Below are 27,872 nucleotides of genomic sequence, written 5' to 3'. Positions count from 1 at the left end.
GATACAGATCACCAGAGATTAATTTAGTTTACAGAAGTTTAATAATTGTGTTTATACACTGAAATGCATGTTTTATTAAGTTTAAGAAAAAATAGACATTTAAAATGCAGTAGCCAAATACTGTAACATACTTTTTTTTCTCCTTCCTCTCCACAACAGTTTTTCTCAAGTCCTGTTGCATTAAAAATTCAAGAGATACAGACCACAGAACACTCTAGCATTCATATTCTCCACAGGTGTCTTTTTCATTAAAAGAACTGTACTTTTGAAAAGGCAGTTCAGTTTAATAACAGAACTAAAATTTATGAAGGACAAGAAAACGTACGCTGCTTTTGCACTTATTAATTAAATACAGAGATTAGGCTTTTAAATGTAATTTATTTCTCCTTGTCCGGAAAAGGAGAGAATACAATAAGGTTGCCGCATGAATCAGCTGAAACACGTTTTTCAGCCTTGTTTGTCTGAGGAGTGAAGAAAAGGCTGACATCCAGATTTGGCTGTGGGGCAGAAAAAATGCATTTAATAATACCGTTAAAATTTAAGTCTTCCCGAATCCCTTCAAGCTGTTTGCTTGAGGCTGAGCTTTCAGATAGAAATATTTGCTGCTGTTTTTAAGGCAATTTAACCCCACCCCTCTATTCCAATTTTAATAAGAATTGTATAAATGTTTCCTTATAGCAGTGTTTTTCAACCTTTTTTGTGCAAAGGCACACTTTTTTCATGAAAAAAATCACGAGGCACACCACCATTAGAAAATGTTAAAAAAATTTAACTCTGTGCCTATATTGACTATATATAAAGTAATTTTCCCACGGCACACCTTACACTATGTCACGGCACACTAGTGTGCCGCGGCACAGTGGTTGAAAAACACTGCCTTATAGTACTCATGGAACATCACTTAAAAGCCCCCCAAACCAGCCTAACAATCTGTGCAGTAAATAGATTGACAGAGGTAAAAAAAATTATCCCATCTGAGTTCCATTGGACAGATATGTGACTCTATGCACTCATCTCCAACCTTAAGCTGACCTAGCAGGGAGGATTCTTTGACTCATATACTGCTTCCTAACCAATACTCCATGGTGGAATCCATATCATGACTCTAACACAATTTTGTCCCAAGTGAAGGTGTCGTGTGCTCATAGCTATGTTATTTGAATATACTGAGAGTCGTAATGCAAGATAGATGAAGGATACAAAACGAGGGGAAATTGTACAAGAATTGTTGCTCAATTTGGTTCCAACTAAAGTTTTGTGGTCCCTTTTCCCTGCGGTGTTGAGATTCAGAATGTAAGCTTTTTTGGGGAAGGGCCACAGCCCTTTTTGGGGATGAAACTGTCATATTTCATATGCACAGGCAATAAATTGATGCTACTGTAAAAAACGATAAAGCTAAAAAGACTAGCTAGACCGTTTCCTATTAAAAAGCTTTACGTGCTCTGTTTAGGTGCACCATAAATCATCTTTAGTAAGCCATTGGTTTTGGAGCTGGTAAATTCTGGTTATGCATAGTAATTGCTACAATAAAAGCAAATATATTTAACCAAAACTAATTTTAGGCACTTTTTATTTTGAAAAGTCAATAGGTAACTAGAATAAGGGCTACCTTGAAATTTTGCCTTTGGTGTCATGCATGTGACACAGCCTACCTCGCAAAAGTTGTACGCATTATATGAATCTGTATATGTTGAAACTGTGTTGCACAAAGAGGCTTCTATATGATGCAATATAGAAGTGCAAAATATAAATGCAAGGTTTCTACTTGCATGGATACCTCTTCATATATACTGTATCTATGAGATACCTACAGAGGTTTGCATCACAAAATTACCATGGAGATAATGCATCCTTAAATAACAACATGTTCATTTAATGATACATTAATCTCCAAAATGTAATTCTGTACAGTTTAAGTAACATCTAATGGTGCTTCACATGACTTCTAGCAAACTTACCTGGAGATCAAATATTCCATCATTACAGGACAAGCCTGGAAAATAAAATCTCATTTTCAGACAAGTATTTTAAAATGCATATTAAGTTATACATAGATATTAATTATATTATCTGGAAGCTTCCAATTGAAACAAATGATAATTATGCAGACAACATTCTGAGCAGATTATTTAGTACTGCTTTCACCTTATATACCTCTAACACATCATCATCATCATCATCATCATTATTATTATTATTATTATTATGTTAATCTTTGGTGAGATTCACAGCCTTTGGGGCTGGTTGGTAGTTCAACAGCTCGAGTCCTAACCTAGGACCTAGGAACTGTTAAGGTAACGTTGAAGGATATAAGCTGTTCCAAGTAAGGTGGCTTTTTGTAATCAGAATGTTCAAGTCTGATAAATTTAAAATTTCCAAATAGCGAGATAGCCCTTTAGGTATTGCTCCAAGGGCTCCAATTACAATCAGGACAACACACGCTTTATTTTTCCACAGTCGCTCAACTTCAATTTGCAAGTCCCGATATTTTGTGATTTTTTTTCTTGCTGTTTATCTTCAATTCGTGCATCTCCAGGTATTGCAATGTCAATGAACCATACTTTTTTCTTTTCAACTATTGTTATGTCAGGTGTGTTATAGGCCAAGTGCCTGTCAGTCTGAATTCTGAAGACCCACAAGATCTTGACTTTCTCATTCTCTAAAACCTTCTGAACCTGATGTTCCCAGTGGTTTTTGCTGTACTCAAATCCAAACTTGGCACAATTTCCAGTGAATGATATTAGCAACGCGGTCATGGCGTTGTAGGTAGTCAGTTTGTGAAATTTTGCTGCATTATTATTATTATAAAAGGTTTCTATACTGATTGCAGTGAGGGAATACTTATATAAAGGCATGCCCAAATTGCAGCCAGCAGCTTTTATCGGCAGCCTGAAGCAAAATAACTTAAACATCTGTGACAAAATATGCAGACAGCTCTGAAAATTTGATTCCCAAATAATTATTACATGATATCAGATTATAAGATCAGCCAAAGAATTTCTTTCTTTCTTAATTTGCTGCCCATCTCATTTTGAAATGACGTTGTACTAATTATCACAAGAAAATCCACACCAATTTTACTTACGTTCTGGAGTATGTTGTACTTCATCTTGATCACAAGTTTCTGCAGCCTGAGAATTCTCTGCCGGACTAAGAAAACCCTGTTTGACCTCATCTATTGTGGTCTGCTTCATCTCATCTCCAATTTCTGAAGCTGCTTCTTTAAATTGATAAACATCCATGTCACTCGAGGATGAGCTCCTGTCACACCTGGCTGCTTCTGCATCCTGGATCCAGAAGCAAAGATAAAGTTCAAGGACCTTGAATGAAGATGGATCATTCTTTAGAACAGAGTCCCCCAACCTTTCTGGCTTTGCGGATCGGCAGAGGGTATGGTTCTATGTGAGCAGCAGGCAAGCGCACCCACAACTCCATTTGCACAAGTGGCGGACATGCATGCCCACTGCTTGTACAAATGAGCATGCTTGCCTGCTACTTCTGCGGCCCAGTTCCAAACTACTCAAGGCCTGGTAGTGGGCTGTAGCCTGGGGGTTGGGGACTCCTGCTTTAGAATTACAGAAAAATGAAGACAAGATTTTTTTAAATCACTGACTGGCACTAATGCAAGGGCATAAACTGACCCTTTTCATCTTCATTAAATGAATGAAACTGAATGAATGATTTAACCAAGGTTTTTTTTAAAAAAATGTAGCTCACAGTTTCACTTTCATAGCATTTAATCACACTCCCCCTTTACATGAAAAAACAAGATAGCCACCACTTTTTAGGGCGTTACTTCTGTACACAATAAGCAGGGTGACTTTGACAGAAATATGCAATAACTGTTAAGAAAGCAAAAAGGGCTAAAAGATTTATTAAGTCCTGAGAAACAAATTAATTTTTAGAATTTGCTCAGAAGGACACCTCCCTGATCCACTGGAATATAAAAAGCAGCAGCAGCACAGAATCATTGACTTGCAAGATTCTTATAACCAATCATTTTGGCCTTCAGGTGAAGTTGATTTTCTGGTCTGGTCTGCTTAATGGGACTGACATGTTTCCACTGCTAGCAAATTCTGCAATCCCAATTTCTGAACCAACAAAAAACAATTTTGTGACATCCTGATATGAAAGAAAGACATGCTAAAAAAAAGATAATACTTACAGTTATTTCTGCTTTGTCTGTTCTAGCACATAGTTCCTCTGTTGCTTGAGTGCCACTGGAGAAAATAAACAAAAAGAAAGAAGTGCAGATTTGAAACTATATTACTGCCCAGTTCCTAAAAGATATGACTTGGAGAAGATTAATGTAAGGAACTTATTGGGAAGAGAACTCGAGGAGCTATGGAAAAACTGAAATGGAAAAAATATATCCCTGAAATTAAGTGGCTATTGGAACCAAGCTAGCATGAAAGCCAGAGAAATAAGAAAAATGAAAGCCTTGGACAACAAGGAGGATGGAGTGTCTGAACACAAATTTCAAATACCACACAAGAACAGACAAGGCCAAGTTATTTTAATCAAGGCTGTCAGCAGGTAGAAGCATATAACAGAAAAGATACTCTTTGGAAAAACTGCAGGAAGATAAATATCTACAGTAAATATACCCAAGAATAAATATGGAAGCAATCTTATAAAGGCAAATGAGTTTAAAGTAAGATGTAAGGCTCTTCTAAAATCCTTTACAAAGAGAGGACTGTTTTGTAAAGAGGAAAGTGAAATACAACAGACAACAGATCAAATAGGATAGCACAAATGCTATCTTCTATAAAATAAATATTAATTTCTCCCAGCATATTTGTAAGAATGAATGCATTCTCCACCACCTGATTCTATTTTATTCAACATAGGAAAAAATGGAAATATCAGCCATATGATTAATAAAAATTAGGTTTAACATAATTGCTGGAAGGATTAGAAATCTAAAACAGGAAGATTTAAAAACTTTATCCGTTATATATCATCAGCAGAAAAATTACAGTCACCGTTTCAGGACAGTTTAAATCTACGCTATATTTTTAAATGGACGATGGAGGAATTAAGAATTTAATTGGAATTGCTAAGATGCAGAAAGATGTTTCTCGCTTGAAAGAAGAAAACAACTATTTGCTCAAAAGCCCCAGCATGCTGATGGTATGAAATTGAAATGGGGTTCATCTAAAGGCAAAATCTCTATTGCAAGAATTATGCTCTGTATGCTGAATGCTTAAGAAATATTTTGCTGTGAAAAACTCAATGATCTTTCACGCAACCCATAAACTATTATGGTGCCGTGGGACTCCCCTGCATCTCCCCAAAAGGATTGTTATTCCTGCACCACTCAAAGCAAAGGGCTGGTTTAGCTGCATACCTTTGTTCAGATGTGGAGCCAAGGTGGTCAGTTTCAGCAGGATCTGGAAATACTTTAGGTTCTGGAAAAGGAGGAACGGCTTTGGACGTACTTGATGTGCCTTGCTTTAAAACACAGATCTCTGCACAATTCTGAAGCAAAACCTTATTGGCAGACCTTGGCGTTGTCCACTGGGAAATCCTTTTAGTTGATTTAGGAGTCTGGCCTGTAGGCAATGGATAAATAAGCAATTGAATATTCTATTACATTAATATGTTATTTGTGATAATTTTTGGATTTTGAGGCCCACATCTGCAGAAGATATGGGGGAAAGGATGCTGAATGCTTGAAATATAAATGTGTGTGTGTGTGTGTACACACAAACACAATTAAGTCATCCTCAGTTTTTCTCACATTATGTGTTCTATTAAGACAATCTGAAAAGTTTTAACAGAAGATTTGATCAATAGTAAGGCATTCTCCAGCTGTCTCACTCAGCTTCCTCCACAACTTTGAGATAGATTAAACTGACTTCCCCAAATAAGCTTCATGGCTGAATGATGATTTATACCTGGGTGTATCTGGGTGTATCCAGACATAGCCTGAACGCAAGGCCCAAAATACCACATTGGGATTTTGACTTATGTGCTGGAGGCTTTTCCTGCCTTTACTGCAGGAGAGACTGCCAATATTCATGGAGTGGAAGCTTCTTGGTGAAAAGCTTCCATTGGTAGGCATCCCTTCCCAGGGAAGCTCAGCTTGCTCCACAGTTTAGAGCTGTTTCTCAAATGCTCTGTCTAAAGTTAGAAAAGTATTTACAATATACGTGGGCTTGGATGACGTTCCTTAAAAACCAAGAACATACAATGAAAAATCAAAGGGAGGAGTGGGCAGCTACTGGAGAGACTGTTTTGAAATAAAGCATGCATGTACCTATTTTAAATTCCTCATTTCAACTTTGATAATGTAATCCTCAACATGTCCAAAACTATGCCCAAAATTTCCATTACTAAGCAAGAAAGTTGTTTGGTGAGTTTTGCCCCATTTTACCAACCTTTCTTGCCACGGTTGTTAAGTGAAACACTGCAGTGGTTAAGCTAGTAAAATAGTTATTAACTTCCCCATTGACTTTGCTTGTCAGAAGGTCGCAAAAGGTGATCACATGATCCCAAGACACTGCAACCATCATAATACATGCCAGTTGCCAAGCATCTGAATTTTGATCACATGACCATGGGGGTGCTAAAACAGTTGTAAGTGTGGAAAATGGCCATAAATCACTTTTCTCCCCAGTCCCATTCTAACTTCAGTCACTAAATGAATGATTGTAAGTTGAGGACTACTGTAATTAGCTTCCAACCACTCTAAGGCACACTACTTTCTGGATGTGGGTGTCTGAAGACCCATAGTTTCCCATCACCTAGGGCAGTGATGGCGAACCTTTTTTGCCTCGTGTGCCATAAGGGAGTGCAGGGGGGGGGGTCGTGTGTGGGCGTGCAGCACCCATAATGCAATGCGCGACCCTCCCAGTGTGCATGCACGCATGAGAGGCGTGACCCCCCCATTTTTTACATGCTTTTTTCATCCTCCCCAGGCTCCAGAGGCTTTATAGAGCTGGGGAGGGCGAAAACAGCCTCCCCTACCCCCTGGAGGCCCTCTGGAGGCTTCAGGGACTTTCAGGAGGCTTTCCTGAAGCCTCCGGAGAAGTAAAAATGACCCTATAAGCAAACCGGAAGCCATTTCTGGTTTGTTCGTAGGGTCGATTTAAGCCCCCCCCCCCCCCCGGAGGCTTCGGGGACATTCAGGAGGCTTCCCTGAAGCCTCTGGAGGACTAAAAATGGTCCTACAAGCAAACTGGGAGTCCGTTCCTGAATTTCTGGTTTGCCCATAGGGCCGGTTTTTTGTAATCCGGAGGCTTCAGGGAAGCTCCTGAAGCCTCTGGAGGGGGGGGGCTATTTTCGCCCTCTCCAGGCTCCTATAAAGCATCTGGAGCCTGGTGAAGGCAAAAAAATGGCTTTAAAAAAGGCTGAACTCAGCTGACCAGCTGATAGGGCAACATCTCGCATGCCCTGACAAATGGCTCTGCGTGCCACCTGTGGCACGTGTGCCATAGGTTCACCATCCCGGACCTAGGGGTTAGAATACTTCATCCATATCCAGGATCTTGAAGTGGGCAACCAAAAATATTAAAAAATAATATAAATATATGTATTAGGGAGGATGTCTTTGAAGATTACTTGGAAGCTACAAATTATATAAAATGTAGCAAGCTACATAGTTGAGTGAGAATGTTATAACAATGATTATATTATTGTGGCATTGCACTTGTTGTCAATAGGATTTTGAATACAATCACAATGTTATCTGTGAAGTCCCACCTGTTTGGTCACCTAGCTGCTCCCTCCAACTAAAACCTATTTATCCAACATGTACTGTATGTACTAAGGGGGGGGTGGGGGAGGGTGCTAAAGATTCCCCCACTCCATGTGAGTTTCAGGAAAGATGCACTAGGAAGTGATATTTCTTATGGAATAATTTGCTCTCCGAAACTGGATGGCATCTTCCTTAATATTCATGATGAAAAAGGTGAAACAGAGCTTTTAATTTTTAATCCTACAGAACTTGAACAGGGAAGCAAAATGTGTTTTGAAGTTTTGCGGAGTTGTGGCTATATTTTAAACTATCAGGAACTCATGCGGAGTCAGAAAGGTGTAGCTACTGCAATAACTATCACCATAATACATATATTTTTGCACAAAGGCAGTTGTTTGGACTGACCTGCAAAGGATTTGGCAGGAGATTCAATTTGGAAAAACCCTCCATCAAATATCCGTTCTTCTTGGCCTGAAGCCTCTGCTGCCAACCCTTCTTTTGTCTTGTTCTTTAGGGCTGCTTTTACAGCTGCAAGACGTTTTCTGGCTGCTTTGCTTTCGACAGACCCTCCTGCTGCTTTGGCTGTCCTTCGAAGGATGGGCTTTTTCTGAAAATCAAAACATACCTTGGCAAAGCTGATAAATCACCAGACTTCAAAAACTCAGGGCACAGGGAATGTAACTAGACCTTTCTAGAGATCCTGTCTATATCATGCAGACACGGCTCCTTCACTCCGTCAGAGATGGAGCGATAGACCCAACTCCAATGACATCTTAGACCTTGGAGTACAATCTTGAGTAGCCTACAGAGTATAGGGCACAGCTTCCCCAACTGCGGCATTGAATATGTGTAGACTTCAATTCCCAGAATTCCTTACCTTAACCAAAATCTTCAAGTTGCCAACATACTGAAACACATAGAGCATATGATCCAAAGAAAATCAAAAGAAAAACCTATGCTCCTGATGCTATTATTATTACAATTGTATAAAGACCCAACTCATTTAACCAACTCCGGGCAACTCACAACAGATTAAAAAAAATCAATAAAAACAACTTAAAAACCAATATGCAAACATATAAAATCCACTCACAATTTAGAACAGAAAATCTTTGCCAACAGTTTTGCTTAGGGAGTATGGCCAACTGTCTAGACGGACGATAAAGTAGTAGAGAACAGCCTTACCAGTTTGATTTCTGGGAAAATCAATTTCTGTGAATAGGCATTGCAGTCACTGAATTAATGTTTGACTTTGTCCCAAACCATGATTGGATGCCCAAAATATATTTTCAAAATTTCAGATGTGCCTACCAGTCCAACAGGTTTTTCTCTCCCAGGGGATATCTCACCAGAGGAGACAGTATTTTAGGTAGGAAATAAAAAGATTATTTGGGTTGTCAGAGGCTGAGGTTCTGATTCAGAACTGCAATATATGAAAGTTAAAATATACCTCCAACGGGACATATTCTTCTGCCAAACCCTTTGTAGAATGGTTTATTAATAGGAATAAAAGCAAATAGTACATAAAAAAGCAGGTTTTTTTCAAAATAAACATGTATTACAATTCCAAAGTTGGAACTGTTTGTCATGGTATATTTACCAAACCCTACTTTCTGACTCATATAGATGTCTAGTACTAAGCCTTCTAATGATAAACTATGATATGAGGTGGCTTCACTTCTAGGAAACATTTAAAAGTCATCCGTCTCAAACTGACTATAATACTGATAGATTCAGCACTGAATATTGAATTATTCAGTTCCTTATCAGATTTCACATAGTGTCAAGCTATTCTTAGCAGCTGGTGAAAGTCAGGAATGTCAAGGCAAGCAACCAGAGGATCAGCCGTGGGTCTATATTAGCTTCAAAACAGTTTAAAATTCACTGGAAATATAAATGACATGCCAGACTGAAGAAACATAAGAGGCAAAGGAGGCAGGAAAGCAATATTTGATTGTTTCACTCACATATGCTCAGTAAGGCTAGACATAGGTACGTTTACTGTACCTGATGTCACCTCCTTAAAAAAGCTGTGTGTTTTTGAGTTCAAACAGTGCTGGCAGAGTCCCAGGACAGTATGGATCTACATTAAGGAGGCAACACTAATTTAATGTCTGGGGCTCCAAAGATACCATGCCAATTCAGGAAAAGGCAGAGCCAAACCAAAAAACCAAGATGCAGTGAACATGCCCATGCCCTCACAAATCACATTTTCCATTTTTTTAATCTGAATTGCTGTGCATCCCTGGCTCTCAGACTTGGTTACAGGAGTTCCCAGATGAACAGGTAGCTTAAATTTAGTAAAATTCTACTTCATAAGAAACTTAATTGTTCCTTTTTGTGCAGTTGCCTATATCACTCAACAAAGTCGCCTTTCAGAAGCAGTCTCAGTAATTACGTGCCATGCAAAAATCACCCCCTAAAAGCAGAACCAGCAAAGAGTATCATACCTTGGCAGGTCTATGGGGCTGAGCATCATCCACCATTTGCCACCCATTCACCTCAAGTTTCTTCAAGTTCTCAAATTTTTTATGTATGTCTTCTACCTATTTGAGGAAGAGAAAGGTTGCAGAACAAAACTAAAGCAGACCAGGTTACCAACCCTCCCACCTCTTACATTAAAAAAGTGTTAAAAAGCATAGTAAGCTTCCTTAAGAAATAGTTTCACCAAGAAATCAAAGAGAACACATTGTTAGCTATTTCTTAGGAATGTCTTGCAACATTGCCTTGTATCCTGCTGCTTTGGGTGAATGAGAATTTAATATGGATCACTGAATTTGGGGCACACTGGAGAACCCTAAATTTTATTGTAAGATGCGAGTTTCAAGTTGACATGATGGTCAAAATAAGCTTGAGTTTTGCGTGTGGAAATTAGTACAGTCTCAGCAGCCCAGGGACATGCATGTTTAAGCTGAAATGTGATATTTCCTTGTGGCGTATTTTCTATAAGTTTCATTTTTCCCAATTTGTGATATTTCTTCTAAATTATCATTTTTAATCAATCTGAATTATTAGGCTGGGATTGATTTACTGTTGATTAAACAAAGGTCTGGCCATTAAGTAAAGGTAAAAAGACAAACAGTCAGATGAATACAAACAGAGGTTTAACAGTTAAAAAGAAATCTTACCTGAAAGTTTATCATATCCCAGAATCCATCCAGATCTGTGCAAGTTGTTTCTTTCTCTCCACGTCTAAATTCGCAATTATCTATCAGCCCTTCAAACTGTTTGAACCTCTCTGCCATCAACAGTCGGGTTTGCCCAATGGTTGTGCGGACAAGATCTTTGGCTGGAAAAACAGTAGTATTTTGTTGCACAAACAGTATATAAATTAAAACCATTGGTATATAGAGATAGGCTTCAATTCATGTAGGTGTGAATGTGATATTCAAGTTAATACATATTGTAAATGGATTCTAAGTCATAGTTACTGTAGCCGGTAATTCAATTAATGCAAATCTAGCAGGCGTGCAATTGAGGGTAGTGCATACACAGCTGCAGTTTTAGATGCTGCTAATCTTTGTGCAAAATGCAGAACAGGAAAACTCTACCAGAGGAAAACAGCATGCAAGTCAAGAAGTTCACTCTCAACAAATCTGAAGATATCTTTCAAGCTATAGAAGTTGTGAAGCAAAAATTATGACTGTAGGCCCTAATTGATTAAAGCATGAAAACTCGCTCTACCAGCATATTTATGAAGATTTAAGGAGAAAGCAATTCAGTCTACCCTGATAAATATGTTTTGGTCACTGTAAGTTAGCCTTTAGGAATGATACTGAGATTTTTTTTTTCATTTTGCTTTTCGTGATTTTGTTAATCATAAATTTAAATAAGTACATGATGTTTATCCCTTATGTGATTAATGTACTTACAAAAGTTATGTTTAATTCCTCCCCACCCCCTATCATGCTGGAACCAATTACTATATTTCCTATTGAAATATCACTTTCAAGAGTGTGAATTTGAATAATGCAACTATTTTGTAAGAATTCATTAACCACACTAATCAAGACCTACCTATAGATAAAGATACATAGGCTTACCAGAGTCACAGTTAAACTCAGGCTGTTGTTTATTTCTGACAATAATTTCACAAATATTTTCTGTGTTTTCTCTCTTACCTTCCTCTGGAATATCCATTTCAACAGTTTTATCCCATACAAGACAATGTGACGTCAGTTTCTCTTTCTCAGATTGAAGAATGTTTCTTTTAAAACAAAAGCACATTCAGACAATCTCATTATTTCTATTAACAACCCAATTTTTTACCCATAAAGATACTCAAAGGGACTAATGTATAGGATTATACTGCTTCAAAACCAACAGCAGCAATTAAAAATATTAATTTAAATAATAAATCAACACATTATACTACCTAGAATACTTCTTGCTATGAAGCTAAATATTGGCTAAGGATGGACATGTCTCAATTCTTTAATCTGAGAATCGTACTCCACTTCTGCTTTTCCTACTCACACTCTGTTGTAAACAAGAATTGGTAGAATGTGTTGATTCACTTTCATACATGTAATATTTTAAAAAATAGTTAGTTAGGGTTAAGGTTGCAATTCAGAAACATCAGTGCCTGTGAAATATGGTTCCAATAACAAGAATGGTTTCTAGGCTAGATAAGACTCAATAGACCCTGTTTTGCTAGCCATTTTACTTAATTGCTTTTCATTCAAGGGAAGAGGATAGATAGTAAGAAAAACGCCATTCCTACCACTGTTCACACTCTATTTAGACCGTCCGCTTAGATGCTATTGCGGGACTAGTGTATAATTTTAAGAAATAGGCTTGCTTGGAAAGGTATACAGTCTTTGGCGCACAATAGCACAAGTAGCTACAATCTCATTTTAAACTCAAAGCAATTACAGCAGCAGGTAAATGTATCCCTAAGGCAGGTAAAATGGATTGGTTACCATTTCTATCCCACAGTATCCATGAATAGCTAATCTGTTGTTTACTTTAATACGAAGGTGAATCTCTTTGAAGAAGATATTTTAACAAGCATCCTTGTTACCCAGGCAGTTTATTACTGTAGATCCCTTTGATCTTGTTTACAAACCTGAAATAGGACACATCATGCAGGAGTTTTGTTGTTGGCTCTGATATTTCAGTTGCTAGTAGATCTGGTTGTTGCACACTGCTCTCACCTTCAAATGCAGTATTATACCTCATCTCACTAGGCACCCGTTCTAGAAAAAGAATCATTTTATACAGAAAAATGGTAGAATCTGCATTAAATAGAGGAAGAATATAACCTGCAGCTAAATAAGCCATAGGTGCTCTTTAAGTGCTTATCAATTAAATTTAAACCATCCTATTAGCCAAAGCATTAGTATTTTGTATATTTAAAGTTGCAATGGCATACAGTTGCCCCCAAACTGCATTTTTTACAGCAATGCAAGGGGAAGGGATGAAGAGTAGCCTGTTACTGCAAGTCTGCTTATGGTCTTTTGTTTTGTTTTGTTTGCTGGTCCTGAAACCTGACTATCTAATTGCCAAGTTTTAATATTCTGAAAGTTTAAAATAAATACAGAGTAATGGTTAAGTCTAAATAGGCTTAACACAGAAAGGCTGCCCTCCACCAATGGTATTTTAAATAATGCCCATATGGTTGATGCACCCTCAGTCATACTGCATCATCTTCATCCCATCCCCAGAGATTCCTCAAAAGATCAATGGACTTGAATACAAGCAAAATCCCCATCCCTGATGCATTGCTGCAGAGTCTGAGTTAAAGATGTGACAACAAGGTGCTTTAGACTCAGGATATGTATGCTTATTAGTACTCAAATCAAGAACTTTTTCTTGGAAGAGTCCAGGGAACAAGGTAACTTCATTAAGGAGGTGCCAACAGATCACTGTTCAGCTGCACCATTTCAAAGAACATCCTTCACTTCACTGAAGTCTAGAACATCACTGCCCGATAGCTACTGTATGTCAGCACTACAAATCAAAGACTGAGGTAGAAAAGGCATCTTGCTTAAAGGCAAATGCCCATCCGTATTGGGACTTCTCAGTCCCCTTTAAAATTTTTGTCTCTTAGCACCAGCGGTATAGACATTTTCTTAGATATACCTCTTTTAATTTCTTCCAATAAATCCAGGGCATATTGATGTCCTTCAGTGGTTTTCTTTGTGACTTCTGGGTTAGAGGACAACTGCGGATTATGATCTTGTATTTCTTCTTTGTAGACATCACTAATAATAATAATAATAATAATAATAATAATAATAATAATAATAATAATTGCGGCACAATTCAGTAGCACAAATGATTCATTGGAATTTGTGCAAAAATTATAATATTAAAACAGCAACAAACTGGTGGGAACATCAGCCTGAAAAAGTCACAGAAAATCAGATGGTCAAGATCTTGTGGGATTTCCGTATACAAACTGACAAAATACTGGCGTATAATACACCAGACATCACACTGGTTGAGAAAAATAAGGTCACAATCATAGACATTGCAATACCAGGTGATAGCAGGGTCGCCGAGAAGCAACATGAAAAAATCGCAAGATACCAGGACTTAAAAATCGAAATTCAACGACTATGGCACAAACCAGCAGTGGTAATTCCAGTGGTAATTGGCACACTGGGTGCTATTCCAAAAGCACTGGAATTACATTTAAAACAGTTAAAAATTGACAAAATCACCATCAGTCAAATGCAAAAAGCCGCACTGCTTGGATCTGCACGCATATTACGAAAATACGTTACGACGTCCTAGGCCCCTGGGTGGGACCCGACTAGTAACCAATGCCAAATCCGGCGAAACAACTGGCCGCTGTGATACAATTGTATAATAATAATAATAATAATAATAAAATTATGAAACACTGGAAGTTGCAGATCAAAACTGAACAGGTATGAAAAAAGAGATCAGTTGTTATATCAAGCCTGACTGCAGCCCTCAGAGCAATACCTAAAGAACTTCCTCAATGTCTGGAAATATTGAAATATTTGTCAGACTTGGAACACCCTAATTTATACCACCACCCCAAAAAACCCTCCAAAAACTAACCTGCTTGGAACTGCCTATAGTCTTAGACGCTGACTTAATAATTCTTGGGTCTTTGTTAGGACTTGAATTATTAGATTTGCATCAGTCTTACACCGTGAATTTGTGGATTACCTACACACTATAACAATTAACATGATATGCACATGAAATGCTCTAACATTGGGAAAGGTAGAAAGAAAGGGAAGAGAAAACCCAGAAGATGGATGGGGTGACTAGGGAAAATTGAAAGAACAGGTTAGAGAAAAAAGCCTATTTGTGTGGTGGTTGGTGTTGAAAACAACTTAATGACACATAATGAAATCAATGTTGTGGTCCTATTTTTGCATCCCTACCTGAATTCAAAGTTTGCTCCTTGTAGCAGAGTCTCTGCATAGCTTTACTACAGGTATACTACCAAAATTATGTTAAATAACTGCACTATCAGAGAGACCAATACTGTTTTGATTTGGTATCTCCATTTGAAAGACATCCTAGGCCTCATATTTCAGAGATCTCTAAATAGAAAACCACTATAGATAGTCAGAAGCAACCAATGCATACCAGCCTTGTAAAGTTGAGACATTTTAAGAGGAAACTAATTGCAACAGGAATAAGGAGGCCTGGAAATTAAAGGGTGAGGAAATCAGAATAATTATCTTCCTTAGTGTTTCCTCTATGAGCTTGAACCTGAAGCAGCATTAAGAAAGGGGTGGGTGGGGCATCAACACAGTTTGAACAGATTCTTAAAATACTTTATAAGAAAGTCTGAAGGAGGATATCCTTACTTGGTTGTTCCTGAGGGGCTCCAGGAAAGATTGGGTGATAAGAAGACATTTGCCCTGGAAGGGGTCATTGGATTCACTTTATAGATAGACAAGCCTTTGGGAGGTTTAAAGACAAAATTCTGAGGGGCAAATGAGCGATTTCTTTTTGAGGGTGCTGTCATGTTTTCTTTGTCAAGAAGGTCCTTCTGTTCACTGCTTTCAGCAAGTTGGAGCTTCAACTCTTCTTTCTCTTCTTCAATTAGAATATCTTGATTTCTCTTGTGCCCTACCTGTTAAAACACACAGTGGTTTCTTTATCATTTAAACAAACACATGTACAGTTTTTCCCCCCTGGAAAATATTAGTAGGTAACATTCCAATTTCATTTGCCTCTAGCTCATATTTGAGAATCCGATGCATTTTAAAACTACTAACTTAAAAATCAAAAGCAATTGAGGAATAGTTCCATCATCATGATTTGCCTGAATATAAACTTGAATTCAGATGAATCAGCAAAACTTCATTATTTCAGTTTAGGCAAGTTAGTTTTGATTTCTGAGCTGCCGTTAGGGATAATAGCAGCTTACTTATGGTAAAAGGTAAAGGTTCCCCTTGCACATATGTGCTAATCGTCCTCAACATCTCCGTTACAGAGCCAGCACTGTCTGAAGACGTCTCCCTGATCATGTGGCCGGCATGACTAAACGCCGAAGGAGCATGGAACGCTGTTACCTTCCTACCAAAGTGGTCCCTATTTTTTCTACTTGCATTTTTTTTACATGCTTTCGAACTGTTAGGTTGGCAGAAGCTGGTACATGTAACGGGAGCTCACTTGACTTGACTTGAGTCTTTAGCGTCGGTACGGCATCGCCAATCCCTTCGCTGTAGAGTCGCATGCATCCCGAACCATCGCCACCCATTGTTTGCGATTTTGAGCGGCAGTTTTGCCATCTCGTATGGTAAAATGGATTCGCGAGAGGTCTTCTTCAATCAGCTTCATCCATGTTTTCCGTGAGGCGTTCTTATGCACCTTCCAGGTTTTGGGCGCGGGTGCTTCAATGGTTATTTTGGGCCAGGAGTTGCTGTTCATTCTCCAAACATGGCCTGCCCATCGCATTTGATTGCGCCTTACAAGTGTTTCGATGGTTGGTTGGTTCAGGCACAGTTTCCGTATATAGTCATTTGTTTTCCGATCATGTAGACTGAGCCCGCTTATGGTGCGTAGGCATCGCATTTGGAACACCTCCAATTTTTGTAGTTGAGCTTTTGTAAAGGTCCATGATTCAGATGAATAGAGGAGTATTGGTATGATCAAAGCATTAAATATTTTCATTTTTGTGGGCCTGGATATTTGTTCACTTTGCTACGTGGCGCTAGGGATTTGAACCGCCAAACTGCCAACCTTTCTAATCAACAAGCTCAGCATCTTAGCCACTGAGCCATCATGTCCCTATACTTATGGTACTACAACATAAATGAAAAAAAAATACAATTATACTGTGAAAAAACTAACTTACTTTTGTCCTTTCCTTTATTATCTCTTGCTGTTGCTTTCCTTTAATTGTAGCTTTTTTCTGTGGCACATTACCTAAAACAGAATAGACTGAACATTATTCCATAAATTATTTACCACAAGGAACTCAAAAGAACAACAGAAAGCAATAGAAGACAATTATTTTATAGAAGCACAGACAAAAATAGATTGGAAGTGTAATAAAAATCAGAATTCAACTCAAGAAAGTCTACAGCAACATTATCAAGCAGGTGGAATCACCTACATGATCTTATTTGCACTTAGTAGATCAGTGAGGTCATGCCCAATTATAAATTGGATAGAGGACCATCAAAAATACAAACTGAAAGCAAACCTTGGAAATTGAAATAACATCCCAGAAGAAGGCAATGACAAAATCAAGAGAATTGCATGGCTGTGCTCATGTCACTAGAATTGGAACCTGCACCAAGGAAATGTTTACCTTTAATTGTCCATGTAAATTACTTTAGTACAATTTCACCCACCAGAAATTATAGTTGGTTGGGTTGGTTGTGGTATTCTTGACTTCGCTGCCACTGTTGCTCTTGTCATTCTTCCATGTGTGATTCTTGACATGGCAGACTGCTTATCTGAAAATTGAGAAAGCTGTTCAATCTCTAAAATCTTAGATGTTCTGTGTATAAGGCAAAGATAGGTATATTTTCTTTTCTTTTTTTATAGGACAAAAATGAAACAAAGTTGATTGGACCATATTATGCAATTGGTCAGGGCTGGGACTTTCTAGTTGTTTGGGTACTAAAACTACTGCAGAACTTACACAATAGTTATCATGTATTTCCTGCTCCACAGTGGTGTGAAACTGCCTTACCAACCTCTGGCTATTTCGTCACCAAAGTTCACAAGAGCCACCGGAGCCCTTTTTAAATAAGGACAAATAACTCATACCTTTATTCTCTTGTTTAGAAGGTTTGTCTATGTAGATCTGCCTTTGTTCATGCGGAGCTATCTGCCGATTGCGGCCCTTACCGATGGAGCTAGATGAAACCTAAAAAAAAAGAAATGTAAATCTAAAAACACATCTCTTTTTTAAATAAGATAGGAATCACACTGTGTTATTCATTTAATTCCAACCAATAAGCAGATGTTAACTACCCATTTACTTCATCAGTGACCTATTTTTGATCCAGTCTTTTAAACCTCTCTGTTTAGTCACCTGGTGCATGCCTTAAACCTCTATGGTCAAACAGCAAGCATTAAAAAAAATGCTTCGGTAACAAGAGCGAGCATTTCAAAATGTGTCCCTCTTGGGCTCCGTTTTTGGCAGCAGGGGCTTTTTGCAAAGATGACTGGAGCCTAAAGGGAAATCGCAAGCTGGCAGGGCATGTTCATCCCACTCTCCCTGCTCTGCTTTTGGAGCGCTGAGAGCAGGCAAAGAAACCGGGGCAGAGAAGCTGGAGAGGAGACAGCTCGCTAGATCTTTGCAAGTTGAGTCTCCACAGGCCCGGTGCCTGTAGAGACCCAGTCCAGGGTGGGGGGAGAAATAAGCAGGGCGAATATTGCAATGCTTCTGCAGTCGTTTGTAAGGGTGAATGACTGTGGTGATTGTGCAACATTTGTAACTTCGGGCTTTAGAGCCGAGGTGGCACAATGGTTAAATGCAGCACTGCAGGCTACTTCAGCTGACTGCAGTTCGGCTGTTCAAATCTCACCGGCTCAGGGTTGACTCAGTCTTCCATCCTTCCGAGGTGGGTAAAATGAGGACCCGGATTGTTAGGGGCAATATGCTGACTCTGTAAACCACTTAGAGAGGGCTGAAAGCCCTATGAAGCAGTATATAAGTCTAACTGCTATTGCTATTGCTACTGTATCATAAATACTTAAGGGGGAGTGTTATGTCGTAACATTGAGTGGTCAATAAATGAACTGTCATAACTGAAAGATCACCTGTAGCATGCAAATAGTATACAATAAAAAACAAACATGTAATACAAACCGATGATAACTGTGGCTTCTTTGGTTCTGGCAATTGTTTTGCTTTCGACCTTGTAACTCGCATGACAACTGGAGCTTCCTAGGAACAATCCAGAAATAAGAATGAGCGAATTCCAATCTTCATATTATATGTGTACTTTTTAGTAAGAAATATTTTTGGAATAACCTAGAAGCATTTAGGAATTCTCAGGTGACTTTTTTAATGTCTTATTTTGCTCCTGGTTATTTTCTTAATTACCGTTACTTGGCTGCCTATTGATATTTTAATATATGCCTTTTGGAAGTTCTCCAAAAACAATTTATAAAAATGTTCAAATAAAATATTTAAATATAAAGGAAACGGAAAAACCTTTATGTCCACAAAAACTGCTCAATTACCTCGTTCCAACAGAATTTCCCACACTTTTATGTAATAAATAATGCCCTCTTTCATGTATTGGTGATTAGTTTTATTTTATCCTTTCTTCCAAATATTTTGAGTAGCCAACATATGCATCTTGGCATTTTTCTTATAAAAATTCCTACAATTTGCATATGTATGCAGTACTCGCTCAATATCATGGAATCAAATTCATGGTCAATTATATTTGTCCTCCCCAATGATTTAAATCTAAAGTACAGAACATAAAGTATAATCTAATGCTACAAAATACCATGCAATTTAAAATTAAATAGGATGAGCTGTAAGAATCATTTTACCAAATTATATCAACAGCTGTGAAATACTGTACAGAATAAAGGATTTGTGCATCAACTCAATGAAACTTGGATTATTTAAACCAGATAAGGCATTTAACACAGAACTTGTAGACTTTTCCCTTTTAGGTTCCCTTCAACTATAAAGACCAAATTGGTTAATCATAGGGAAACTGCTTTTTCCTAGCCCAATCATGTAATCAGAGCAGAATATCAAGTCTCTATTTGCTTTGATGAAACACATTCTACCTATTCGGAAGTGATTGGGCGGGGGGGGAGCTTCTTTATGAGCTAACTATCTGTTTATCTTATCATTTCTTCACTTGAAAATTGGATATTCATAGTTCCTCTTGATTTTAAATAAGGCAATCTGATAAGGAATCCATTTGCTTTCCTGGGAATATTCTGATGAGCATTAGGGTATCCCACATAACAAGATCATGATTTGGCTATTGTAAATAGATCTTATATCCATGTAACCTTTCCTTCCTACTTTATACACAAATCTCTTTCCCTTTCTGATCCATAGAAGATATTATTATCCATTAAACTACAGGTAGCCCTGGACGTATTACAATTGAGACTGGAATCTCAGCTGTTGAGCGAAGCAGTCATTAAGCAAGATGCCCATGTGATTGCTTACTCAAAGACTGCAATCCCAGTTCTCCACGTTGCAGGCTTTAAGTGACCCTGTGGGTGGTTAAGTGGGGTAAAAGAGCTCTCTGCTGAAGGAGGACAGGCAGGCCACCACCATGCATTGAGGGGAACTCATGTGCTGGGCTGGAGAAATGAAATGGGGGTCACAAAGACCTCTTTGATTCTTCCAACCCAGTGCATGATTCCAAACAGACTGAAAAAAGCCCATCCTAAATCAATGGAGTATTTGCAGCATGGGGAGTTTACATCCAGCCCCCAGACATAAGAAGACTCACTCTGGTTCCCGGGGGCTAGCTGTAAACATTCTGTGCTGCATATACTCAATGCTAACATCCTGCTATGATTTCAGGACAGATCCTTTTTACCCAGCCCCTAGAAACCAGAGGAAGACTTCCTGGCAGGTAGCAGAATCTTGCAACTTTCTCTGTTGGCTTTCCAACTGACTTTCTGGAGGGAAGGGAAGATTGTGAATGGTGATCACCTAATTATAGGGCCGAGGTGGCGCAGTGGTTAAATGCAGCACTGCAGGCTACTTCAGCTGACTGCAGTTCTGCAGTTCAAATCTCACCGGCTCAAGGTTGACTCAGCCTTCCATCCTTCTGAGGTGGGTAAAATGAGGACCCGGATTGTTGTTGGGGGCGATATGCTGACTCTGTAAACCGCTTAGAGAGGGCTGAAAGCCCTATGAAACGGTATATAAGTCTAACTGCTATTGCGATGTGCTTGTCAACCTATTGTAAATGCAAATGGCCAAGTTTCCAGATTGCCATTATATGGGCATGCAAGCCCTGCAACAACCATATATTCAGGCATAGGTCGTAAGTCCCTTTGCACAGTGCTGTCATAATTTTGAACATTCACTGAACAAAGTAGTCATTAAGCAAGGACTACCTTTAAAACCAGAAATATACTTCTAATCTAGTTTCCAGTTCTAAATATGGATAAACAAACAAGAAATGGAAAAGCCTGAAGTATTTAAGACGTTCAGAGAACTTATGAAGTTCAACTCATGCTTTATTAAACCAACATATGAATTAGCTGTTTCAGGCAACTTGGGCTGGGTAAAGGAATGCAAGATACATTGGAGCTAAGCTTAAATATTAAGTTATTCTCACTTTCTCTTTTGATGTTTTCAATACTGGAATCTGTGATGTTTTTGAGAGAAACGGAGGCTGGTCTGGCTTGAATTGCCCACATTTAAAAACAGGTTTCTCCCTCTGCTCCTTCAACCTGCGAAGTTCTTTTTCCGCCTTGTAGCGGTGAAGCATGTCGATGCGCTCTTGTTCACGAGTTTTGGCTGCAGCATCTAAAATTTAACATATGCGAGTTGAAATCCCACATAAAGTGTGATATCAAGATTAAAACATATCTTGAGTACCTAGAACAGTAGATGCAAATAAAAAAGAGATAAAAACAATGTCCCATAATTAGATACACGAAAACAAAGTTCACAGAAAAATCTATATCAGCAACGATATATGTGAAAAATATCTAGCCAATGTAGGTGATTGCAAATTGAATAGCAAACAGTATCTAAAAGACAAGAAAATTTCAGGCTACTTTAATAATAGCATGATATCCGGAATAATAATCCCTGTCTATGTTGCTCAGGTCAAATTCCAAATCATGTTCTGGACATCATGTTTTAACAATGACACCTACATGAAGAAGTTTCTCCAGAAGAATTCAAACAAAGTGAGTTTGGTGAGAAACAATTAAAGAGCTTGGATAAATAGCATAGAAGAATAAAAAATTAAAATTAAACATAGCAGATCACAATTGTCCAGGGGAAAATAATAGTAAAAAATCATTAGACACATAATGTAAGAATTGTTTCAAGAGCAGATGGCTTAGTTTGTGATTAATATTTAAACAACAAAATGTTAAAAGATGCTACAACTTTGTAAATTTTGCACTGAATGACACATAAATCCTTTCCAAATTTACAACAGTTAACTGTTGATTTTCAAACATCACAGAAACTAATAGATTACAGATTACCAGAGTTGAAAGGGACCTTGTAGGTCATCTAATCCAACCCGTCACCCAAGCAAGAGACCCTACACCCGGGATGGCAAGCCTGTGGCACACATGCCACAGGTGACACGGGGAGCCATTTGTCAGGGCAAGCGAGGCTTGCCCTGTCATCTCGCCAGCGCACATGTGCACCCTGGCAAGCTGAGTTCAGCCTTTTTAAAAGCCATTTTTCGCCCTCCCCAGGCTCCAGAGGCTTTATAGGAGTCTGGGGAAGACAAAAATAGCCTCCCCTGGCATCCCCGGAGGCTTCAGGAGCTTCCCTGAATTCTCCGGAGCACAAAAAAACGGCCCTATGGGCAAACTGGAAGTTTGGGAACAGACTTCCGGTTTGCTCATAGGGCCGGTTTAAGCCCTCCGGAGCCTTCAGGAAGCCTCCTGAAGGTTCCCAGGCTCTGGAGGGCTAAAAACGACCCTACAAACAAACTGGAAGTGACTCCAGTTTGGTCGTAGGGTTGTTTTTTCCCCCCTACGCTCCCCCCCCTTATGGCACGCAAGCCAAAAAAGGTTCACCATCGCTGCCCTATACCATTTCTGACAAATGGCAGTCCAGTCTCTTCTTGAAAGCCTCCAGTGATGAAGCTCAGATGTAGGCTGAAACCAAAAGAGGTTTTAGAAGTACAGAAAGTTCCCAGGCTATGAACCTCTGGCTTACGAATACCCTCAAATATGAATGGGCAGCCTGCAGTACTTAAAATAGTGGACAGTTGACTGGCTGTGAGATTTGACTCAAAAATAGAAAGGGTGCATGCTGGCAAGGACAGTCCCAGTACTACAGGTGGGGAAGCCAGGCAGGGTCTCTTTCTTACACACACATACGGCATCTCTTTCCGGCACACAGTTGTAGGTACTGCAGGCAAGGAGACCCTGGCAGCATCTCTTGTTATTGTGCATGACTGGCAAGGAGAGTCTCGATGCTGCAGGTTAAGGAGACTCTGGCTGAACACTACATATTTCTCCAATGAAGTATTTTGAAGGAGAATGGGACAACTTGCCACAACCAATTTGCCACAGGAGAGCTTGCCATGGCCAATTTGCCACAGGGCAACTCACTGCGGGACAATTTACCAATTCAATTTAATTATTTAAAATTATTAAAAAAATAATTTTAATTTTTGTCATTCACATTTCATTTTGTCCCTCATTTGGCATCCATTCTTTAATGATTGTATTCCACGATTTCCTGGATATTAGTGTAACTCTTGCCCCGTGGTGAATTGGCCATAGCAAGTTGTCAATGGCAAGTAGACCATTGCGAGTTCCTCACAGCAAGTTGTCATAGACCCCTCTTGCATATCTCCTCATTTGCAGACACCTGCAATCCCCACCTCACTCGGGGTCTGTGCACTCTCACCTGTTTTCAGCAGTTCATAATAAGACAAACATTTCACAAAGTAACAGTTGAGGTACAAATTCATCCCAAGGACAGACTTAGAAAGGAAACTTGTTCTTAACCTGGGGACTAGTTGAATAACTAGTAAATTTAGGAAAGACAACAAAAATAAGAGATTGAAAACAAGTCTTGGTTAATATTTAAAAAGCTTTTTACTTACTTGGCTTTGGCACACACCCGTTGCTTTTTCTACTCAGCTGAGTAGTAGCTTTGTTTCTTGATGGCTGTATATTCACATCAAGTAGTCCAAATTGCCTGCCCTTATTGAATTCCTTGTGTCTATTCTCTTTTTGAATTATAGACTTTCGGTGAACAATTTTTGTCTTGAGTGCATCGACGCTCAGATCTTTTTTGTACCGAGTGGAAAAATTAGTAGTCATCTTTATCTAGATATAAAATAAAGGCAAGAAGCATTTTACATTACAGATCTTTGCTGAGCCATCTGAAAATTTTACTAACAAGCAACTTGTTTCTATATATGTTGGTAAATCTATGCAGGTTAAAAAAAAGCAGAATGTACCACTGTTATACCCCAAGCAATGTAACTTTTTTTCCAGGGGGGATTTGATTTAAAACACTAGTAAAAAGGCTTGATTTGAATCAACTCGATTTAAATCATAATTTTTAAAGAGCAACTGTCATCTCTGTCCCGTAGTGCCTCCTCCTCTGACCCGCTGTTGACCCACTGACCGTCCCATTCGCTTTAATGGGACAGCTGGTGATGTGGCAGTGACACAACAAGGTGAGGGACGTGGCAAGCAGCAGGTGCGTGGATGCCCACTAACAGGCACTGCCATGATGGATGTGAAATGACAGGTGCCCTTTAATATCTTATTTATAAGCTGCTTAGAAGTTTTCACTTTTATTTTTACTTGCCCTTCCTCCTCACACTTAGAACCTGGGGGTACAGTTGCATTTCTCTTCAAACAATCATACAGTTTGTAGTGTACATAAATTTGCAAAACAATGGGATAAATAAATATTCCTGAACTTTGTTTTATGATTTATCTCATGGTTACTGTGAAATTGTGTGAATGCATCAGTGCAGTGCATATTATCTCACCTTGCACAGCTTGGATTAATTGAACAAGTTTACAAATAATGTAAATATTGCAAAATATACAGCCCCATAATACATACATAACTAATCTCCATTTCACGCTGAATAAACTAAATTATTTATGGATCTTAAATAGAAAACTATCTTTAGATAGATTTTTACTCAAAAGCACTTTATTAAAATGAATTTAAATCAGAGAAATCCAATTTAAATTAAAACAACTATTTTTTTTAAAAAACGTTTTAAAAAAATCATCAATTTTTATCCACGCTGTTTTTTTCACAGAATAGTTACTACATCTTTGATAATTTTAGTTGCTATTTTCTATGTACCTCTAACAATCTTTCTGGAATAGGGCAACCAGAAAAGTACACATTACTCTAAATGCATTTATATCATACATGAATGCTTTATACAGGTAGTCTTTATATATGTCTTTGGAGTCTTTGGTGCTCTCTGAGCTTCATAATTTTACTGCAGATGTTTTATTACCAAACTATGTAATATTATTGGGAAAACCACCAATCTCAGAGAGCACCATGGATCCCATAGTTCAACCACAAGCTACAAATATTCTCTTCTATCAGTTCCACATAGGGCATCAAACACTTCAGAAAGCAAGCAAATGGGAGAAATTTGTATGTAGGCACACTTCCACCAGAGAACTATTTTTTCTGCATGAATGCCTATGACAGCAAGCCTCACCCACCAGTCTCAGATACAAACTTCCAATAAATTGCGCAGCAGGATGGAAAATAGTCCAAAAAAAATGGACAACGAATGATAACGGTTTATGATCATAGAAGTGCACCTCAGTCTTAATAAATATCAGCACACCATGGAAAACTTCAAGGAACATTTAGAAGAGACTATCCCCCCAGAGCACATTGAAAGACTGACAACCACAATCAAGACTACTTCGAGAGCCATGCCAGAAATGGGAAATTTAAACTGCAAACCAAACTACCCAAAGTAAATCTCAGAATTAAAGAGGCACAGGAGTCTGAATGAGTGGTCAACGTGTTCAGCTGTCCACTATCTACTGCAGAATACAATATTCTACAGAAAGGACTCAATTTCCACACAGATGATGCTAACCAACTTGAAGTGTTTAAGGCCCTAGAAGCTTTTAAAACCCAGGACTTCTCACAGAGACTCAAGACAGCATCAGACAAACTATCATATCACAGATCAGAAGGAAAGGGGAACAGAACCTATTCAAAGCAGTGGGAGGAGCAGCCCTCAAAAACCTAAAGAATCATTTGATTATCATGCTACCAGCAGCCAAACCATGGTTAGAACACAATTCATACAAAAAGCCAAAGAATTATGGAAAGACAAACTTACATCCCAGTGAACATCAATCTAATACAGAAACTAGACAATTGGATTGAACAAACTTTTAGTGATCTTACCAAGAAAGGTCAAATCACTAAAGTACAGTGGGAGATGAAAAGCAGTGAACCCATCCCCCATGTTTTTATGGATGGCCCCAAAACACACAAGCTAAATATACATCTCTGACCAATTGTATCATTATCAATGCACTGATGATGTTACCTAAGTTTGATCATTAAACATCTGCAAGAGCACCAAACTCAGAGAACCCCAAAGTTCAACCCTGAATTAAAAATATTCTCTTCTATCACTATTAAGTCTGACTAGGGATGGCTGCCCTAAAGCATCTTCCAGAGCCTCCCTGGAACTGAGGTGAGCATTTTATTCAAGGCTTTCTGCATTAAAAAAGACTTAGTATTTTCAAAGATTGTGCCTATTGTTACATTTAAAAAAATAAACACTCAAGATCTAGCAATTTACAGTAATAGAACTGAATTTAAGTAGTCTGATTTTTAATATTTTGTCCTTTTGCAAAGTAAAATGAAAAAGGCATGACCCAAACATCAGAAGAGTGCAATTGCTGCACTGGAACTACAGCTTATCTAGCCGAGCATCTTGCCTCTCAGAGCAGAACAATAATAGACCCCACCAAAAGTGATCTACAGCAATTTATGTTCAGTGACAAACTGTCTTCAATCCTGGAGTTTCCCAATCGCCTTTAGACTACCAGACCAAATGTCTGCTTCGAAATAATATAGAATAACAGAGTTGGAAGGGACCTTGGAGGTCTTCTAGTTCAACCTCCTACACCCTACATCACTTCAAACAAATGGTTATCCAACACCTTCTTAAAAACTTCCAGTGTTGGAGCATTCACAACTTCTGAAGGCAAGTTGTTCCACTGATTATTTGTTTTGTCAGGAAATTTCTCCTTAGTTCTAGGTTGCTTCTCTCCTTGATTAGTTTCCACCCATTGCTTCTTGTCCTACCCTCGGGTGCTTTGGAGAATAGCTTGACTCCCTCTTCTTTGTGGCAGCCCCTGAGATATTGGAACACTGCTAAATACATACAGGTAGATCCAGAAGACTTGGTCTTCCTCCGTCCCGACTCCAAAGCCCATCTCCACGTCCCACCAGTGCCCCGCAACCCCCTAACTCCAACCCACATCCATTTCTGAATCGTCCCTGAGGGACATCGTTATACCTCCGGCCACACGCAACCTCCGCCCTCCGGTAGATCCACGCGCGAGCTCGAATGGCTGATCGACCGAACAAGAGGGGCCGTACTCCGGTTCAAATTTTTGTTACCGTTTCCGATTGGCCGTTGAGACACAACACTACTGCGTTTTCATTGGCTACATTCTTATTCTCTGACGTCATTCCGCCTCAACCCCCCCCCCCTCGGAGAGATGTGATTGGAAGAGGATGCGAGGCTTTTATTGGTGCCCTAATTTAAAAAGTCCAGCCCCCTCAAAGCCCGGATTGGTTCGAAGATTTCATATCTCGACGGTTGCTGCTTCTCCGGTTATGTTATTTCTGTTTTTCCTTGGGAGCAGTTGGGCGTAAAGGAAGTGAAGGCGGGAAACGTTACGATACTTGTGTTCAGATGGGACAGTAACATTCCTAAACCACACAAGGCAGAGAGGAGGGAGTGATAAGCATTGTGGAAAAGTTGCAGCCCATCAATTTTCCCCCTTCCTTAACTGCGGAATACTATTTCAGCCCTTT

General features: G+C 38.9%; 1 protein-coding gene across 1 annotated transcript; it reads right to left on the bottom strand.

The window, feature by feature from the left end:
- Positions 1-151: 151 nt before the first annotated feature.
- DLGAP5 (DLG associated protein 5) lies at positions 152-27,500 on the bottom strand. Its single transcript, XM_014054767.2, has 19 exons — positions 27,349-27,500; positions 23,908-24,133; positions 21,436-21,626; positions 18,969-19,046; positions 17,921-18,020; positions 17,500-17,604; positions 16,998-17,068; positions 15,502-15,770; positions 13,787-13,908; positions 12,771-12,900; positions 11,824-11,909; positions 10,831-10,991; positions 10,153-10,248; positions 8,108-8,309; positions 5,351-5,555; positions 4,166-4,220; positions 3,086-3,287; positions 1,959-1,993; positions 152-497 (listed from the first exon to the last, which is right to left on the bottom strand). The coding sequence occupies exons 2-19, from the start codon at positions 24,125-24,127 to the stop codon at positions 378-380; spliced, it is 2,448 nt and encodes an 815-aa protein (XP_013910242.2). The 5' UTR covers positions 24,128-24,133; positions 27,349-27,500; the 3' UTR covers positions 152-377.
- Between the last annotated feature and the right edge of the window lie 372 nt (positions 27,501-27,872).

The sequence above is a fragment of the Thamnophis sirtalis genome, unplaced genomic scaffold, assembly GCF_051295495.1.
Source record: "Thamnophis sirtalis isolate CommonGarterSnake01/CBP01778 unplaced genomic scaffold, rThaSir2_p1.2 scaffold_1, whole genome shotgun sequence".
NCBI classification, from domain to species: Eukaryota; Metazoa; Chordata; class Lepidosauria; order Squamata; family Natricidae; genus Thamnophis; species Thamnophis sirtalis.
Note: the sequence above shows the minus strand (reverse complement) of the source record. Positions and strands in the feature narration are given on the sequence as shown.